At 52.8% G+C, this 19,473-nt stretch overlaps 7 protein-coding genes across 7 annotated transcripts; 3 read left to right on the top strand and 4 right to left on the bottom strand.

Moving 5' to 3' along the window:
- Positions 1-161: 161 nt before the first annotated feature.
- AB675_1115 (uncharacterized protein) lies at positions 162-1,217 on the top strand (the record flags this gene model as incomplete). Its single annotated transcript, XM_018139982.1, has 1 exon — positions 162-1,217. The coding sequence occupies one exon, from the start codon at positions 162-164 to the stop codon at positions 1,215-1,217; it is 1,056 nt and encodes a 351-aa protein (XP_017998137.1).
- A 279-nt stretch (positions 1,218-1,496) lies between these two features.
- On the bottom strand, positions 1,497-2,552 carry AB675_1114 (putative iron/ascorbate oxido; the record flags this gene model as incomplete). The annotated part of the gene is made up of 1 exon (XM_018139972.1): positions 1,497-2,552. One exon carries the CDS (start codon positions 2,550-2,552, stop codon positions 1,497-1,499), a length of 1,056 nt encoding a protein of 351 aa, XP_017998173.1.
- Positions 2,553-4,514: 1,962 nt separating this feature from the next.
- On the top strand, positions 4,515-6,889 carry AB675_1113 (Beta-1,2-xylosyltransferase 1; the record flags this gene model as incomplete). Its single annotated transcript, XM_018139961.1, has 2 exons — positions 4,515-6,493; positions 6,547-6,889. The coding sequence occupies 2 exons, from the start codon at positions 4,515-4,517 to the stop codon at positions 6,887-6,889; spliced, it is 2,322 nt and encodes a 773-aa protein (XP_017998025.1).
- Positions 6,890-8,584: 1,695 nt separating this feature from the next.
- Positions 8,585-9,715, bottom strand: AB675_1112 (putative uncharacterized oxido; the record flags this gene model as incomplete). The annotated part of the gene is made up of 1 exon (XM_018139950.1): positions 8,585-9,715. The coding sequence occupies one exon, from the start codon at positions 9,713-9,715 to the stop codon at positions 8,585-8,587; it is 1,131 nt and encodes a 376-aa protein (XP_017997990.1).
- Positions 9,716-10,346: 631 nt separating this feature from the next.
- Positions 10,347-11,855, bottom strand: AB675_1111 (uncharacterized protein; the record flags this gene model as incomplete). Its single annotated transcript, XM_018139940.1, has 6 exons — positions 10,347-10,863; positions 10,934-11,002; positions 11,051-11,427; positions 11,473-11,546; positions 11,594-11,650; positions 11,699-11,855. The coding sequence occupies 6 exons, from the start codon at positions 11,853-11,855 to the stop codon at positions 10,347-10,349; spliced, it is 1,251 nt and encodes a 416-aa protein (XP_017998161.1).
- A 1,501-nt stretch (positions 11,856-13,356) lies between these two features.
- Positions 13,357-14,961, bottom strand: AB675_1110 (Pisatin demethylase; the record flags this gene model as incomplete). Its single annotated transcript, XM_018139929.1, has 5 exons — positions 13,357-13,894; positions 13,941-14,252; positions 14,296-14,420; positions 14,472-14,659; positions 14,709-14,961. 5 exons carry the CDS (start codon positions 14,959-14,961, stop codon positions 13,357-13,359), a joined length of 1,416 nt encoding a protein of 471 aa, XP_017998127.1.
- A 1,849-nt stretch (positions 14,962-16,810) lies between these two features.
- Positions 16,811-18,655, top strand: AB675_1109 (Sugar transporter STL1; the record flags this gene model as incomplete). The annotated part of the gene is made up of 7 exons (XM_018139917.1): positions 16,811-16,942; positions 16,991-17,177; positions 17,226-17,245; positions 17,302-17,438; positions 17,489-18,158; positions 18,206-18,392; positions 18,447-18,655. 7 exons carry the CDS (start codon positions 16,811-16,813, stop codon positions 18,653-18,655), a joined length of 1,542 nt encoding a protein of 513 aa, XP_017998072.1.
- Positions 18,656-19,473: the final 818 nt, after the last annotated feature.

The raw sequence follows: 19,473 nt of genomic DNA, 5'->3' as shown, positions 1-19,473 counted from the left end.
AGGTAGAACAGTCCTCTCACACGGAGTCCGAACGACCACGATAAACCCATCAGGATCGCTTCGAGCAACGTGGAGCATTCCGCTGTTACACCTCTGCCCAGCAATCAGCTGCCACGCCAGTCAGGCGGCCAAGATCAGCTTATTGATTGCCAGAAGCAGTTATGGCAATTTATCAATATCCTCAGGTGCCTCGCGCATCCCAGACTCAGCCTCAACGGCAAGCAGCGGAAAACATCTCGCATCAAAGCGATAATCGATTTTCGTTCTTGCCGACGCCAGCAGAGGCCAGAGGATATTCTTGGAACAGCTCAGAGGCAGACCCACGGCACTCACACGTTCCGCCTCTACCTCAACTCCCGGCGCAACTGAGCAGCCAGCAGCAGGAACCTCTTCACAACAATGCCAACGTTGCGCAGCCAGCCCCAGATTTTACGCTGATAAATAATCCGTCTTCGCAAGCAGTTGAGATTTCGCCAGCCCCGACTTATTATTCTCACTATCCTGAGGCTCAGGCTGGGCCGCAGCTTTATACAGGACAACCGAGCGAGACAAGCTCATACGCTCCCGCAGACAGCACTTACTCAGCGGCATGCTCAACTTCACACCTACATGAAAGTCACCCAGCACCTCCAACAGTGCCATACGACATCAAAACCGACAACATGCATTACACCCAAATGCCAGCTCAATCCTCCCAAGCAACACAATCTCAACAGCAGCATGCACCACCTCCAATCGGCCCCGACACGAATCCTCTCGCTCCAACCACACCCACCAGAGTCCACCTCAACCGCGAAAGCACCACAACGAACATGGCCGTTCTCAACCCACCATCAGCCACATACCCAGTATCCGCGACCAACTTCTCGCCACTCCCTCAACCAGAACGAGGCGGCACCTGGCACACCTCCCTTTTCAGTTGTGCCTCCCCATCCGTTTGCTTGACGTCCCTGTTCTGCCCCTGCGTTACCTATGGCCGCACACAATATCGCCTTTCCCGCCGCTCAGCAAAGTCCGACCCAACTAATTTTCTAGGCTTCAACCTTGCTGCAATCCGAGCTGTGTCGCATTTGGCGTATTATGCGGGGTCAATGCTATTCTGGCCGCCGTGCAGAAGACGAGAGTCCGGAAGACGTACGGGATGGAGCAGGAGCAAGGGGCTGGGGGCTTACTGGATGATCTGTGGAAGGGTGTATGTTGCTGTTGTTGTAGTGTAGCCCAGGACGAGAAGGAGATGAAGTGGCGGGAAGACGAGGCCAGGAGGATCACGGGAGCGAGTGGAAGTGGGAAGGATCAGGGGTATGTGCCTATTGGGGGAATGTCCTTTCGCAGTTAGCACTGTAGTAGAGGGCAGTCTGACCTGGACTTCGCAGCGAGAAACGAAGACTGAAGATGGAATGCGATGACGGTAAATGTATGACTATAACTACAACATTGCTGCTAAAACGCTCAAGCTCGCTCATGGGTATACATGGTTCAAATGACAAAACACCACCTCATGCTGCCACAGCCGCCGAGGCCTTCACCAGCTGACTGATCTCCTCGGCTCCCTTGGCCTCCTTAAACGTATTCGCATGCCTCGCCGCGATCCATCCCTGCACAGTGACAGGCTCATACTTGCAAGTCCCATCCTCATCCTCGCAGCCAGGCAAGCACCCGATTTCGAAATCCGGCTTTCCCGAGTAGAAGAAAGGTACACTGTACCTCTCCTTACCACTCTTGTTAATTACCCTGTGCAGATTGCTGATGTACCGATCATTCGACCAGCGCATCATCACGTTGCCCAAGTTCACCACTAGTGCACCAGGTGTGGGTTGCACGTCGATCCAGGAGTTGGTTGCCGCGTCGAAGACCTGCAACCCACCGACATCGTCTTGCATGAGGATAGTGATGCTGCCGAAGTCGGTGTGTGCGCCGATACCACGCTCGTTGGGATCGCTGTTGACTGGTTGAGGCGGGTAGTGCAACAGGCGGAGCACGGCGCCGGCTTCGTGGGTGAATGGGGCGAAGTATGTTGATGGCAAGCCCAGGGTTTCTGCGATAATGGACAGGATCGATTCGGCGAGGGCGGTCATTTGCTTGTGGTAGGTCTTTGTGACTTCGGCGAAGGTGGATGGGGAGGCGAGCTCCGTAGGCACGACGTTCTCGCCGCAGTGAATGCGATTTTGCTGGCGGTAGGGGTGGTCTAGGGGCAGGTCGCGGCCAATGAAGAAGCCTTCTTTCAAATCACCCGCCGTGCGCTTTTCAAAGTTTTGTGATCGTAGTGGCTCGTAGCCTAGCTTGTTGGGATGGTTGGCTTGGGAGTACTTTGACTTTGTCGACTCTGTGAGGTTGAAGAATTCCTTTGACTGTTGGAAGACGGCATCTTGGAGTTCTTGGGCGATGCCGTGGTTGGTGACTTGGAAAAAGCCTTTCGCCAAGCAGGCTTTTCGTATCTGGTCGACCAGGTTCTGATGGGCTGCGGCGTCTTTGCTGTTGAGTGCTGCGAGGTCGATGATGGGTGGGGCTGCGGCAGATTCTGTGTCTTCTAAATAGTCGATTCTGGCAATCATGTTTTCACGCTGGGATATAGCACACGATGTGGGTAAAGCTTGAGGTCAATTGAGCACACAACTTATCTTGAATGTTCTCTCGTGGTTCAACAGCAGGCGCAAGACTTATCTATATGCTGCCTTCATCCTCTCGCGCCCATGCTAGTGGTTGCTGATTGACGTTCACGTGTCGTCTGCACTGCTAAATTGAGGTATACTGCGCACAGAATACTTCTCAAGTAGGTAAGTACACGCTTAGGAGGGTGGCAGCAGCCACAGCAATAGCGTTCACCTGGGCACTCAATATCGACGTCATACAGTACCAGTACCACGGAGCCGGTACTGCGGGAAATTGCTCCAAAATAGCTCGAATAGAGTTGCGGCTTGAGGTTCCAAAGGTTTGGCTCCGACTTGCGCCTCAACTTAAATCCAGTATGCCGAGAGGTGTGTACGTCTGCTACAATGTTGTACCTAGTTTACAGCGCAGTAGTGGTGAGGCTTGCGCTTTCCGCTATGTGCTCGGATTTCGGTAGGTTGGACGAGCTTCCAGGAACGCTTTGCGGAGACGCGTCTGCAAGTCAGTCTCCAGATCTCCGCGGGCCTGCAATCGATCCAATGCCCCGAGTGGTCGGGACCTGCGAAATCGTCTTCTTCCATGCCAGCGACCAGGACCTGAGATGAACCACTCGATTGTCGAGGTCGCGTCTGCATTCTATCCCCGCAGACCGGGGCTCTCAAGGCTGCGGTCTAAGAACACGGTGAATCACAAACTTACCTTGCCGCCGTGGATATCATTGCAGTCTGACATCGTGCAAGTCGAAAGCTTTAGGAACAGGGTCGTCTCAGGATCCAGCAAATTTGGATGGAAATCAGTCTCATTTTGACGCGACTGCCCTGAGGCGATTTCCTCGTCATGGAAAGGCAGGATCAATGCCAGCGCTCCTTCTCATAGCGTTCCTGCCAGTCATCGGTGAGAGCGCCTCAGTAAAGAAGGTGCGTTGGGCCTCAGTCTCGATAAATTCGCGTTCTGGTCAGTCCAGAGTAAGGAAGCTCTGCTTCTTCTTACTTTTTGAAAGATCTTACTCTGGACTGACCAGAACGCGAATTTATAAGAAGAAGAAGCAGAGCTTCTTTACTCTGGACTGACCAGAACGCGAATTTATCGAGACTGACGCCCAACGCAAGGATTTCCCTGATCGCGGGTGAGCCCTGCGGAAGACAGATACTGCTATGGCGATGACTGTCCCAGACCTGTATGTGTAATTGTCATTCTCGGCGGCTCGAGCTATTTCCCGTGCCAACATATAGCAACCAGGAAGTGATCGTAATGGTACCTCGCATCTTCGCCTGCCTTGAATGCGGAAATGAGGCTTCATCGAAGAACCCTGGACCAGTGAATGGTCAGAGTCCGCCACATCACAATGTGCTCTTCTGTCCATATCGCGCAATCATTGATACAAATCAAGATGATACTCAAGAAGCTTTCATGGTCGGTACATATCCTAGTGAAAAGGTCCAATTCTCTCGGCTGCTGGTCCTGAGCTGGACGAGCTTCTCTCTGTCGCCATTCCGAGGCACAGAGACTCTCTTCACCACATGTAGTCTGTATCCAAAAGAAGTGTCTAGACGAGTGCAAGCTCGGGAGATACTGGATCGTGAACTTGGAGGCTAGATAGGGATGCCAAGATGCCACCCTTTACCTGATCTGGGGGCGCCGGTGGGGGCCGCCGTTGCACGAGCGGGCCCAAAGAAAAGGAAACGCGCCTCAATTTTGTCGCCGCAGCCTTCGACCCCAGGCGTGAAACGACAGACTTCAGAAAACATTCTCGTCCCAGGTCGGGCTTGTTCTACTACTGTCGCATCCATATCACGTGTACTTCTTGCGGCGGCGGATATTCCTCTTCGCTGGAATGCATCCCTCACACCATAGCGTCGCCCATCGGTAGCACATGAGTATTTGTACCAAGGGCGGCGGGCAGCATCATGGGACCCATCGAACTGAACAAGAGGCGCATATTCCTGCTGGCAGCCGCTATCTTTACGTTTACGATTCTATTCACTGGCTTGCCCCCTTCGAACACTGTACGACAGGGCGTTGACAGTATACCAGGCATACCTCATAGTCCGCCGTCATACTCAGGCATAGATCCTGATGAGGCATGGGACTACCCAGACCCAGAGCCGAAGCCTGTGAAGCCACCAGCAAACCCTTACAAGCCTCCGAAGAGGCCCGAATATCATGACGAGCCCGAGTATTACACTAAAACCACGTCCTCCAAGTCTGCACCGGTGCCGACTGAAACGCTGCTGGAAGACGAGCATCCGATCACCAAGTTGATGCAGCAGGCAGATCTCGACTTCCGGTTATACGAGGGAGGCTCGTCGCAAACCTTTCGTCAGACAATCGAGAAGTACCGCAGCAAATATGGCAGACATCCACCCCCGGGCTTCAAGGAGTGGTACAAGTTTGCGAGGAAGCGCAATGTGGTCAACATTGACGACTTCGAGCACATCATGGACGACTTGCGTCCATTCTGGACTGTGAAGCCTTCCGACATCCGCACCTATGCGGCGCATATGTGGGAGGTCGATGGCGATGGGCTCGCCGGTATTCACATTCGAGACCACAAGGTTGCAAAGGTCAATGCTGGATCGTGGCGCTCAGAGACGTTTCAGCAGATGGTGGAGACATTCATCGAGCATATTCCGGACATGGACATCGCCATGAACCGTTTGGATCAGCCTCGAGTCGTCGTCCCGTACGAAGATCTACAGAAAATGCTGAGCGAAGAAGAGGCCTCTCGGGTTATGCATCCCGAAGCCATGGACAGTTTCACTGAGTCCCAGTCCGCCCTGCTTGACATAAGTATCAACGACCCGAAGCTGGACAACTCGACACGCCTCGATGCTGGCTGGTTCGGCCATGCCGGCAGACAGTATATGGAGGTTGCATCTAAGGCTTGTCCGCCGGATTCACCCGCGAGACGGAACTATTCAGCCGCCGAAGCAGATGCCCTGTACAAGGAGCCAACGGCTGGCATCGTTACCAACTTCAACCTCTCATCTGACTTGTGCACTGTAGGTCCTACCATCAAGGACCTTCATGGACTGCTGTTTTCGGCGTCAAGCATGAGTCCAAGTCACAAGCTTGTCCCAGTCTTCGGCGAATGCAAAGTCAACATCAACAACGACATCATGTTTCCTGCCAACATGTACTATCGCCACGACTCTCGCTATGACTACGATGCGTCAGGCGATGTGGACTGGCGCGACAAGACCGACACCCTGATATGGCGTGGCGTAACATCTGGAGGCGTTCAAGTTGAAGATAATTGGAACAGAATGCACCGTCAGCGGCTTGTCCAACTGAGCAATGGCACATGGACCACTCTCAACCAGAAAACCTTCCCAGTTCTCACTACCAACAAGGACTCTTCGTCCACGTCGCACTCTTCGAAAGACATCGCTTACAAGCCAGTGTCAGACTTCGATGCCTCTGCTTTCGCTGAAGAGCACAATGATGTTGGGTTTGTTGAATCGTGGGGCTGTGTACCCAACTGCGACTTCTATCATGACGTCTTTTCATGGAAGAACCAGACCACGCTCACCTCCCAGTTTGCCGCACGCTATCTCATAGACGTTGACGGTCACAGCTTTTCAGGTCGTTGGCACGCCTTCCTCCAATCTAAATCTCTTGGCCTGAAAGCCACTATCTTCCGCGAATGGCACGACAGCCGTCTCTTCCAATGGCGCCACTTTGTGCCACTAGACAACCGCTACGAGGAGCTTTACGCGGTGATGATGTATTTCATCGGCTACGACAGCAAGGCGTCTTCGAAACATGAAACGCACTCAATCCGCGACATCACTCATGCAGAAGCCAAGGATACACTCGACTCGGGCGCCGAGATGAACGGCGTCAGACCCGCCGCCTCGACTTCGACTTCAGCTTTCACTTCTACGTCTGCCACCACTTCCGCCTCCAAAACCCCTCCGCCACCTTGATCCACCACAGCAACCCCGACATCTACATTCCCGCTCACCCGCGCGCCGCTCAAAAGATTGCCCGCCAATCCCGCGAATGGGCCAATCGCGTTCTCCGACGCGAAGACATCGAAGTCTACATGTTCCGCCTCCTTCTAGAGTATGCCCGAATCTGCGACGACAATCGCGACAGAATCGGCTACTCTGGTGACGGCAGTGATATGGATGATTTTGACAATGGCGTGAGTGCCAAGTATGGCTGGGGCGTGAAGCTGCCTGGTTTGAGTGGGCTGGGAGAAGGCAAATGGCCTTGGAGTGCGAAGCAGGAAGAGGTGGAAGAGGGGAGGAAGTATGAGGGTGGCGAGGCTGATTGAATGGTCTTCATGGCCGTAAAGCGACTTGTATGAATATGCGAGGCCTTTTGGGTAGATCCGAATGTGTACTCTGTTACATAACGAGTCCTCATGTAATACCATTCAGAGCTTTCTTGAGGTGGCGAGGACGAAGGGCGAGTTTACGGCTGTGCGAGCTTGCGGGACACAGCGTCGCTCAGAGGTTATGCAATAACGCGGTTGGACGTCTGCATATCGAGTCTTAAACCAGATCGTGGGATCTCTGAAGACTACCATAACTACTAGTACAGGCTACTGAGTAGCGCTTTTGATGTTTATGTGGTTCTCTAGACTTATTCCTCCACGGATCACGACTTACCTACAAAAAGTGTCAGGTTTTTCGTGAATATTACCACAAGCAGGTGAGCCGGGACATGATTGAGAAGAGATCATAGCATTTCGTCTTCCACGAAGTAGAACTCATTTGGACAGCCTTGAGTTGAAAAGGCCTGTACTCATTGTATTCAATACACTCAGTACACTGTACACGCCGTCTAAGAGCATGGGCAAGCATGCAGTCATGCTACCTGTTGCTTCAAGGTCCTCTTCTTACAGTAAATCGGCCCAACACCTGATCAAGTAGGGTGCATTATACCTCAGGTTGACAGGCACGAAGGACGGCAAGTTGAGATCTAGCTTTGTGAATGAGCTGGGCGACTAATAGCTCACCGTCGAAATTTGGCCTCAAATTGAGTTCCGCAGCGGCTAGAGCAATCGTGTAGACACCTTCGTGCAGATGCTGCCAGTCTTAATCAGCCTGTGAAGGCTACAATGCTGGTGCAAGAGATGTGAGGTTGAATTAGATGCTCTGGACAGGGAGCTTTTGAGCATCCCATACCCCACGCCGACCGGGTCGCTGAGTCCTTCAGGGTATATAAGTATTGTTGGAGCACGGCTTGGGCTTATCCAGACGACGGCTTCAACCTACTGGACATGCTTTAATGAGGGCGCAATAGCGTTTGCGGAGGGGGGACTCGGCTCCTGTAAACCCAATCCTTGACTTGATGTCACGATATGGACAGCCAGCGTTGCGGAGATCCAGCAGCAGCAGTTCTTGGTCCCGCGAAGTGGCGCGGGGAATGCCATGAGGAATCCGTTTCTGTTACTGTTCACCTGCGCCTGCCGGTTCTTGACTAGGGTCTTGAGGCCGACCCGACAAATTGTGCGCGTGCGGAAGAGATTGTTGTGACGGCTCCGGAGCCACTTGACAGGCTCTGGGAGGAAGAGACGCCTGTATAGAAACCTGGGTTAACAGTGATGACACCGGAGGCAGGCGTATGCTGGTATGTTGGCCTTCGGTCGGCGCGTGCGGCATCTGCCCTGGCTGACGGTGGTGGTCCGCTTGAGTAGAGCCGAGGGCCTCAGTATTCCCAGCATGCCAATTTGTAGGCCGCTGCGGTGCACTTGGAGTGTATGGTGGGGATTGAAGATGCGCTGCGTGGGCGTCGACATTTGCATATCGCCGGACCAAAGAGTCATGCAACGTTCGTAATTTCTCGAGCTCCGTTCGTAGATGATGAGACAGTGCTATCTCACCTAGCCGGTCGCTAACTATCCTTCAGCTTATAAGACAAAAGCATTTGCAGTCGGACTACCAAGGTCTGCTGCGCTCGAGACCACGTTGCTCCTGCAGTACCTAGCATGGACAGCTTCAAGCAGAGACAGCCTTTCCGATGACTAAAGAGACGCACCGTTCTTGGCAGATCCAGAGCTGACCTTGACGTAGTAACCAACCAGGTCCACAATCATCGTCTCCCAATCCTTAAATTTCCTTCCCATTGCCTCTTCCGTTGCACTGGCGTCAAACGGAGTATAGACGCTCTTGTGCTCGCCATTCGCTGGCAGCAACCCACTCTCGACTTCCTTCGGGAAGTGCTTCCTCACGATCTCGTTCGCACTGTCCCACGACTTCTCCCGATCCAGTCCATTCCAGTTTACGCCCCAATTTCTGCTGCCTTCATACTTGGGCTCCAGCGCCTCGATGTGGATAAAGGCGACATCATCGACATGGCAAACAAATAGAGCGGTTCCGGCTGGGTTCTTCTTTCCCAGCACTGAGGTCAAGGCCACCGTGTTCGAGCCGGAGTCGACCTCTTGAGGTGTGGTAGCCAACTTATTGGGTCCAATGACGAAGCTTGGCATGATATTGCTGACCTCGAAGCCCGGCTTTTCCTCCGCGACGAACCTGCGGGTAGCGCTGTAGGCCAGCTTCTTACTGGCGAGGTAGGCAACGAAGAAATGCTCGAATGGTCCTTTAGGGTCTTCCTCAACATTGTCAGCCGTGTATGGTTCGCCCGATGCGCTCACGACAGCAGCGCTCGAGCTCGTGATGACCACGCGCTTCACGCTTGAACTCTTTGTAGCGGACTCGAGTATGCCGACGGTTCCTCGGATGGCAGGCTGAATAATCTCAGCGTCGAAGTCTTTGGCATTGGGAAGGATCAATGGGGATGCCAAATGGACGATGTACTTGACGTCCTTCACTGCATCATCGAAAGCGCCAGGGGTAGTGATGTCGGGAACAACGACGGACGTCAGTTGGGAGACGTAAGGCTGCGTACTAGGCGCTGAAGCGATAACGTTGAACTTTGCCTCTGACCGCACGGCCGCCCGAACATTGTATCCTCGCGAGAGTGCTTCGATCAAGGTAGCATAGCCGAGATGGCCGGTGGCACCTGTGATGAGGACGAGGTCGTTACTGTGGTTGTTCGCCATTGCTGAAGGCTTTGATATTGCAGGGTCGCTTCCGAGGATGTCGATTTGATCGCTGATCTGTTTCAGGGTAGATGTGTAGTTGACTGCCAGCATGATCTTCTCGAACTCGCACAGCTTGCTATATACTTTCTGTGCCTCGTGTAGCAGTCTAGGCAGCCACCTGCACAAAGGCCATGTGCGTTCGCCATTATTGTGGTCGTTGACAAATGCGCAGGCAGCATGAGCTCGTTTTGATGATCAAGTAATGTTGACCCTATCCGACTGTTGGTCGAGTTGGTAATCTTGGCGGCCGAAGTGCCTTTTGGCAAGCATCAACCGCGGTTGGCGCAAAATGAATAGTAAACACCTGGAAGAGCTGGCTTAGGTAAGGTGATGTTTTAGGCTCGAGCAGGCTTGTCAGGCTTGGCTTGCACCCGTATTGGGGCCTTGGGGCTTGCGCCGTGGTCGGGCTCGCCGGGATCATGGCTAAACAGCTCAATCCGCCAGACCCTCTTTCATGATGACATCCATGATGCTGTGCGACGTTGGCATTTAAGTTTATCTCAACTGGCTCACTGGCAGGGTAGGGCTATCTCACTCAGTCACGGTCAGTCGATGTCAAAGGCTTTTTGTCATGGTATATCTAAGCTATAATACACAGAGCTTCGTGTCGAAACCCTTACCATTGCCTTCTTGGACTCGTGGTAGGCTTTGGGACATGTGTTGCGACCGAGGACTTACTTCGTTAGGCACGGTCGTCTCCTGGATAGTAATCAGTCTTTGGAGCTCTCTTGTTCTTCGGCCGCTCCTCGACGGTTCTGGTAAACTCTGTTGTCATCATGATATCGCCATGTCCTGGCTTCATGATGGCCTCCTCACTTGAGTTGCTATGGGTCGTGGTTCCGTGGTCCATTTCTGAGACGTTCGTCGACACTTCACTTCTCTTGTGTTCTTGCATGCCGGGACCTGGACTGTAACGACCCTTGGCAACGCCGATGGTATCTATGTCCCTGTCGAACACCTTCATGTGCATTGCATCTTGCGCGCTCAGTTTGCTGAAGCCACCATTGGAGGATGTGCCTTTGTAGTGCTGAGCGCGATAAGAGCCGTCTTTGGCATAGTGCCTTGTGCGCTTGTCGGAGCTCTCCCCAAGGATACGTGGAAGGAAGCGCTTGGCTAGTGGCTTGAATGAGGGGATGGATGCGGCGAGCACACCGATGTTTGCTTCGATGACAGACCAATAGAACGGTGGTGCAATGACACTATATGTGAGTCAGCCTCGTACGGGGAGAAGAGCCGCAGTGCAACCCCAGGTACTGCCGGGGGACTTACAAAGTTGGGTCATCGGACGTCAACATCACAGGGATGAAGGATATCCGGATGATTGAGGATACGCATGCACTGACGATGTTAGTCTTCCAGCAAATCGATTCACCTGGCAATACTTACAAGAGGCCCAAGCACAACATGACGCCAACGGCAATCTTCTGTTTCCGAGGGATCTGTAAGTTCTTGACGAGCTTCATGGGCAGTAGATACGCCAGCAGGTCGGTGAAGATGTTTGTGCCGGCATTAGCCAGGTAGAAGGCGTTGATGTTGACACATGTGGCTGTTGCTTGCAGCTCTGCATTCCAGGCACCATCGAGTGGCCAGCACTGGAAGATGCACACCAGAACGTTGGCCGTCGCCGACGCGGCACAGATGGCCATAACGATGAAGGCTATCTTGCGTAATTGCCTATCGCCCAACCGTGCATAGAGAGCCAGGACAGAGCACTTGATGAATCCGAGACTGGCATTGTAGAATACGGACGAGATCCAGACAATCTGATACGATCAGGATATGCGTTGGACTGTTTGCTGGTCACTCACCCTGTACATGCGGCCGATCTCACCAGGCTTGGAGAGCACAACCTCGATGTGGTCACCCAGACCATGACTAACGCCTGTATGGGGTCAGTATGCGTCACAAGCCAGGGGATTGGGAGCCTACCGATGATGTTACAGACCATGAACGCCCAGGTACAGCCAGCGGCAATGAGAATCAACACTGGCAAAATGTTCAGCAAGAGAGATCCTCAGGAACATGCACACAAACCATCGTCAAGTCCGACTGAATGTAGAATACCGATTCGAGCAACCAGACGTAAGGCGATGACAACGAAGGTCAGTGCTCCGAAGAAGATTGCAACAATCAGCGTCGTTGGTCCTTGAGAATCTGTGCGCATGGGCACATCGCCGCCTGTGCCAGACATATCTGGATGGAGATGGTTGCAAAACGCTGAGAGACTACTTTTGGTGGTATACCAGGAGCCGAACTTCACAGTCGAGAGTCGTTGAAGCCGTTACATATATCGCAACAATGCCTGCCCGGTAGGGTGCACGAACACCCAAAAGGACGACCAAAGTAGTGTGTTGCACATCTCCTGGACAATGCAGGTACCAGATCCACATCTAACGCCCATTGGGTTGGCCTATAAGTTCCTGCACATCTGCAAGACCCTTGTACGAGACCGCGGCAGTGAATGTCCTGCGACAACGGTGCAGGGCTAACAGAGGGATCGACGTTTGCTTCTGTCTGCCGACCGTTGAACACGGCATCCGATGTTCCATGGGGGCTCGTGCACTTTACTACCGACGTCTGCAGCACCTGTGATGTTGGCCGACGCCAATAATGCTGTCACTGTCCAGTGTCGATCCATTATGATGTGAGCGGTCACCAAGCTTGTCGGAACATGGGTCTGAACAACGTCCGAAGCTCTGGGCTAGATTGACAAGAACAGAATCGCTTGACCTTTTGCTCAATTTCTCGGCATCCCTATGAGGCAGCACGGGCAGCTATCCATGAGCAGCTGCTGCACACGCCAGTCTCAGCGAGATTGTCTGAAGTTGGGGAATGGCTCAACCGCCGAAAGGGGCCACGTACCATTGTGTTCGAGGCAGCACATGCACCGAGTCAGGAAAGAGAATGCTGGTGGGAAGCGCTGACGTATCGTCCAATTTGAGTACCGTTGGTACAAGTCTGTGACGGTCTTGGATGGGACGAGCACTGACCTGGACATCACAGAAGTTGTCGGGAACCCCAATGCCGTTCGCTACAAGATCCTGCAACTTGCTCTGAGGACAACGGTGAGGCCAGCGCACGAGCTAACCAAGGATCCCCGGCTTAGTTCAGCAAGGATCTGCCCCAGGATCACCACACTATAAGTTTAGCCGCACCGATCCATGTCGCGGGCAACCTTGCCTTGCATGGCATAGCGTACGGACCGAGGGCACACGACCGTTTCTCGGTTAGCAACCATTGCCCCATTTGCACAAGAGCCAGGTAACAACGGCCTGCTAATTGACTATTCTGACGCAAGGCGGATGGACGGTCAAGTCAGCAGTGCCTTACAGCAGGCAATGCATCAGCTCAACGTTGATATATCTAGTTATCTGCGCATTTACGTGAACAAAGGGCTTCTCTCAAAGCTCGAGAACATCGAGCAACGAATGGTGTTGATGCCGCTCATTTGCGGGTCGTCTAGATGACAGCACGAGCACAGTACTGACTATGCCACCGCCGCCCGCTTTGAGATTTTCACATGAATGTCGTTCCAGAATCCGACTCCGCCTTTGACGATGAACTTGCTAGATTGGCAGGATCAGGGAATTGTGTCTCAAAGGTACGGAAAAACTGGTCCAGCACGTCAGTACGTTGCCACGGTCAGACAGTGTGATGGTCGCGTACCTGTAGAGGACCTTTATACAGTTCCATCATGCAATGTCTTTGCCCAGGCAAATTCGTGGCCCGTAGCCGAAGACCATATTGTATTTGTCGAATTCTTTGGCAGCTTGGTCACTCTCGAGCCACCTGTCGGGCCGGAACTCGGCAGCATCTGCACCGTAGAGATTCTGGTCACGGCCGAGGACCCAGGGGTTGCATGAGATTTCGGTGCCTTCTGGTGCAAAGTGGTTGAAAAGCTGTAAACCACCTTTTCCGACCACACGCGGAAAGATGTTGGGCGCCGATGGCCACAGACGCATAGTCTCCTTGACACAAGCAACGTAGTACGGGCAGTGAGCGAGGACTTCTTCGTACTGTGGCATGGTCGAGAGGTGCCCCGCAGCCGTAGCCTGATCCAACTCCGCCATAAGCTTCTTGTACACTTCCGGCTTGCTCATCACCATACAGACCATTCCTTGAAAGGAAGTACCTGTGGTATCAGCACCAGCAAGGAGCACAAGTAGCACTTCAGCCTTGATCCAGTCCATCTCCATTGCTTTACCATTCTCGTCGCGTGCATCGAGGAAGCTAGAAGACGTCAGGGCGTACTAGGGGCACTGTCGACCACACTCACGTCTGAAGCAGGTCAATCCGACCGCCTGTGGTACCAGCCGCAATGTCTGCAAGACGTTCCTCAATGAGGCGATCGCGGAACCGCATCAAAGTTCCGATGCCGCTTTGATCTTCGGGTTTGGCAACCAGATACTTCTCCCCAACCCAAGTGTTCTTGATCCAAGTGGTGAACGGATGGAGACGAGCCAGCAGTCCGAAAGCTGGTAGGCCATCGTGGAAGCCTTGAATAAGACCGCCAACATCTGAGCCCGAGTCGACGAAGCCGAAGGGAGCACCAAAGCCGATTTCCGATATAATGTCATAAGCCATATAGCTGCGGAATTAGCACGGTAGTCACTACTTTATGAGCAACTTACACTGCCCACGGTGCAAAATCGAAGGTCTCACCCGAGGAGCAAAATTTCTTGTCCATCGCATTGATCCAGTCATTCATACGCGCGTCTATCAGAGGCTCCATCTTCCTGATGTTTGAGAAACTATACTGTTGCTGGGTCAGCCTAGCTATCGAGTTGTCTGGCAAGATTCAACACACCGGACCAGCTATGAGCTTGCGGTGCTCTGCATGCTGACGATTGTCCTGCATGTTGAAAACACTCTCGGTCTTGCCGAAGCTGCCGGTGATGTAATGCTTGGATTTGTTGACATTGCGACTGTAAACGACTGGCAGTTTCGTTGCATCACCGACGACAAGCAATGTTGGTGTGATCCGAACAACGGGTCCTATGGCAGGTCAGGCTTTGAATCTTCTTGTGGGATAGAAGGACTATACCATATTCGCGATGAAGATCAAGCATATGAACATGTTCACTCTCCTTCAGATTCCAGTACGTGATGTACAGCCGCGTAGCACTTGCCCAAAAGGGGCCTGGAAACTTGGACAATTCATGAAAAAAGCGGTAGTACACAGCCTGGTAGGCGAATTTGGCAAGGCAATAGACAATAGCGGTTGGCAGGATGCGGCCGAAAATCAAGACCGCCAGCGTACCCAGACCCGAGGCCACAGGATTCGCTGCCACCGTCATGACTTAGAATATCAGTGCTTACCAAAGACGTGCTGCAGATATGCTCAAAGTAGACACACACGCACGCATGAAGACTGTGACTTCGTAAATGAATGCGCCATCGGTTGTGGTGATAATGCTTGCAAAGGGTCCGAATCGGCGGGCCTCCGAAGCGTGACGTTTGCATTGGCTCCAGCAGCAATTCAGTCTTCGTGACTCGAACTGCCTCAAAGCCCGAATGTCGATCAGGCATGGTCTCAGCAGTATCACCGGAATTCAAGACTAGGACAGATAAGCGAGCGGCGTGGCTGCGCGCCACTGCCAATAGGCCGCTTCAATCTCGCAAGTCGTTTGTTCATCATTTGTCGAAGATGATCAATTGTCGTCCAGAACCTGGGGTGATGGACGTGAGTTCAGGATACAAAAGCATAATCTGGGTAACGACTTCCGACGTCTCGATGATGAGCATTGTGTGATCAGGAGACCTGGAACAAACGCGCAGACTTCGAAGATCCTGTCAGTGCTTAGGAATTCGTACTCTGATGTGATCGAAGTATGATCGTCGATTGATAGGCACTGCACATGCTATGACTAGGTACGCGACACTAACCTGAGGATAGCAGGGACGTACGTGCTGCGGTGTAGTCAGAGTTCAGGGGATTTTCCACTAAAATGCCGCTATTCTGGTCTTGGATTGGTGCTGTTGCAGCACGATGTGGGGGAGGAGCAAGAGGACTTCGATCTGTGTCTCGGCATTTGCACACTCCGTTATCTTCCACTTCCCCGACTCCTCCTGACCCACGGTTCGGCCAAGGACGAACTGCCGAATAGCTTCGAAGTCCAACCTAGCTTTCTCGATGTGCGATGATCAGACTGACTACACTGCTTCGAACTGCTAACTCAGCGAAGACCTTGCAGAGAAGTCGATAGGGGAAGGACAGCACGGGGCCCCCAAGGCTAGACATGGATGTTTGAAGCCACGTTTGGCAGCCTGCCAACCATGTGAGCCGTTGCAACGGCTGTCGATCTGCCACAGGGGTGCTCCGGGAGCTATGCTCGACCAAGACGCCCTATAGTATCTCCGAACATTTCTTGCTCCCGAACCGGAATAGCCTGACGCCTGGAAAGGTACTTCCGTCTCGCCTTCACTAGTACATCACTGGTCAGAAGGAGCCAAGTTGACATTGGCGCGTCTATGGCGCGTAATGCATCTATCGTCCGTGGTTGCATACAATGCACACTGTACAGATCAGCATGCATATCGACTCAGTCGCCATATGTATCATTTTTCTGACCGACCGCAGGCTGAGGCTGACTGTCTAGGACATGAGCTCAATTGAAGCCTCGCACGATATCGCATCCAGCACGGCCCTGGCAGAGCAAGTTTTTGTGTCGCTGTGGGACGGACAAGTTTTGTTGAGGGTGGCGGCTGTTTCAATAGTACCGCAACCAATCGCTCTAACGCCGCATACGTGTTTTGAAGACCGCTCTGAATGGAGCAGGCGTCGCGTCCTAGTCCCTGCATATTGGATATTTCCTCGAGCTACTGACCCGGTGGCTTTCGGTGTACCCAGATTCCCAGAAATACACAGTCGGGCAATCACCGGACGGCAAAAGCCTGAGGATGAATTCGGCCCTGCCGTTCGAAGCAGTCATCGGCCTCTGCAGGGCACTCCGATCGCAAGTGGATGGACCTCAACTGACTCGAGAGGTGCAGCCGCACGACCTCGGTAGCGGTACCATGACATAGCTTTGAGGAGTTTGTTGTTAATGATTCTTAACACCTCAGTGCTTTTCTCTCACCTACCCACGACATTTGCCCAGCTGTTTCCCTTCCAGTCTGCAAGTTCCAGAGCAGTGAAACTTCGCCATGGCGCTTCAAGGCAGCAAACTCTATACTCGGGCAATTCTTGCTGGATCGTTCGGCTTCGTGACCTTCGGCTGGGATGCTGGTGTGCTAGGTGGAATCTTGCTGACACCGGAGTTCATGTCTGCCATTGGTGTAAGTGCCATCACTATCACCGCAGAGCGACAATGCTAAGCTGTACAGAATCCGACCGACACATACCGAATTTCCATGGTCACATCCGTGTTCCTGCTTGCATCATGGCTGGGCTGCATGATCATTACAGCATTTGGCATGCGCTTGGGCCGTAGGACCTGGATCCTTATTGGAAATGTGATTGAGATAGTGGGCACGATCATTTCCGCCACTTCCTATAGCTATGGGCAATTAGGTACGTGGTCTCCAGAAAATTGCTTAATTGGATACTGACAATGCTTAGTGGCCGGTCGCTTGATCATCGTAAGCAACCTTTCTGGCTTGGACACGCTCGAGAATATTGTGGCTGATAGCTGTAGGGCATCGGAAATGGGTTTCTGACTTCCATGATCCCCGTGTACGTTGCGGAGATGGCGACCAAGAAAGAGCTGAGAGGCCGTGGTGTCAACGGAATGATTGCTGCGGCCAGCGTCGGTGTGTCGTTGGCATACTGGGTGTAAGCGATACAAGGAAGCGCCTCATTTCGGAAAAGCTCACACAAAACAGGGATTTCGGTATGGTATTCGCCCATGGGACGAGCGCAGTCTGGCGCTTTCCTGTCGCTTTCCATTCATTCTGGGCCCTGATCACCATCGCGTTGTTCTGGGGTTTACCCGAGACACCTCGGTATTTCTATGCGACAGGCGATGTGTCCCGTGCCGACGCGATTCTGTCTCAGGTCTATGGTGGCTCAATCGACGAACCGCATGTGCAGCACGCCAAAGCAGAGATTCTTGCTTCTCTCGAGCTTGAGCGTCAAGACTCAGCAGCACTGAAAGTAACGGACTTCTTCTGGGATACTTCCAGCCTGCAGACCGCCCGCCGTATCCGAACTGGAGTTTTGCTGGTCGCGATTGCGTACTTGATGGGCATCAACGTCATCTTCTACTACACAACGACGATCTTTCAGGTGTACATTGGGCTCAGCCCCTTGACGGCATCAGGCCTTGCCGGTGCGGCCAACACCGTGCTTGCCATCACTAATCTTGTTGGCGTCTACTTCCTGGAAAAGTTTGGACGCCGCAAGTGGCTGATAACCGGAGCAATCGGACAGACGATATTCATGGCCGTTTTCTTTGGAATGCTTGCGAATCCTGGGCAAAAGACTGGCGCGGCAGCAGCAGCGATGCTGTTCCTATGGATCTTCTTCTTTGCACCTACTTGGGGACCAGTCACTGTAAGTTCAGACACATTTATCCTATTGCAAGCCGCTGACCGTGTTAGTACGTGTATGCTTCGGAGATCATGCCGCTACGCTACCGCCACATTGGCTTCGCGCTCAGTGTGTCCTCGCAGTGGCTTATGGCATTCGTCACCGTGTTCGCAGGTCCAATTGCGCTCGCAGATCCGAACGTCGGCTGGAAGGGCTGGATCTGGTTCCTCGTCTTCAACGTCATTGCGGCACCATTCGGTAGGACTCATAGACCACCATTGTCCAAATCCGAGATATGCTGACTGTGAATAGTTTACTTCTGCTGCCCCGAGACCCGCGGGCATACCTTGGAGGAGATCGATCTGATTTTCATGAAAGATCAACTGAAGGACACACAAGCCGCCGAGACGCTCCGACACGGCGATGTCAAGCAGCCGGAGGCTTCTGTGATCCAAGAAGCAGCCGAGTCGCAGTCCCAGGAGAGCTCGGTAGGCGAGAAGTCGGTGGGCGAGAAGGCCTAATCGAACACTTTTGAGATATCCACGTTCAAGAAGACCGACATAACATCAGCCGGCAGAGGGGACTCGACCATTTCTTTGCAATTGGAAAGACGACAAAAGTATATAGAGTAAGCACAACTTCGTTGTCAGAACGCGAAGACTTAATCATGATAGTTTTAATCGTAACCGTGCAGGACCGCCAAGTTCAGCGACGGCGAATGACATCATACAAATCCAATCCCTTCAAGCTTCTGGTCCTGACACGCTTCAATGGTTACAAAGCCTCCGCGACTGCATGCACGCACAATCTTCGCGTCTCGACGAGCAGTGCCACGGGGTTACCTACTTCACGCGTTTCATCTCCTGAGTTCAACGGACAACGTCACGTAGCTACGGCGAATGCTGGTGACCGGGTCTCGTGAGCTCAGATAGTTCGACAGCGTCTCGACACAACAGACACCGATGTCTTGCTGCGGACTGCTAGAGTGGGCTTATGCGTACGAACAAAGGAGCAACAATGGTATGCATCCAGCATCGGCGCACACAAAGCTTTGGCATGTATGTTCTCTGTGGTTCTGTTGACATCAATCCCATTGAACAAAGGAGATATCTGCACGAGGAACAATGATGGGATCGCAAGGGTAAGTCTGGGGTTGCTTGCGCACAGACTGTTTTCGTCTCCCAAGTAAACAGACTCAAGTCAACAATGATCGAACCCTTTCCAAATTGGATTGATACAACCTACAGCGCTCTACGAGTCGCTTCCGCGGCCGGTGCGACATCTCTGATACACCATTTTCGACATGTCGAACAAGCTACCATCAGCCTGCATGGCTTTG

This window comes from Cyphellophora attinorum, assembly GCF_001299255.1.
Source record: "Cyphellophora attinorum strain CBS 131958 chromosome Unknown Contig20, whole genome shotgun sequence".
Taxonomy (NCBI): Eukaryota; Fungi; Ascomycota; class Eurotiomycetes; order Chaetothyriales; family Cyphellophoraceae; genus Cyphellophora; species Cyphellophora attinorum.
The sequence above is the reverse complement of the archived record's forward strand: the minus strand, read 5'-3'. Positions and strand labels throughout refer to the sequence as shown.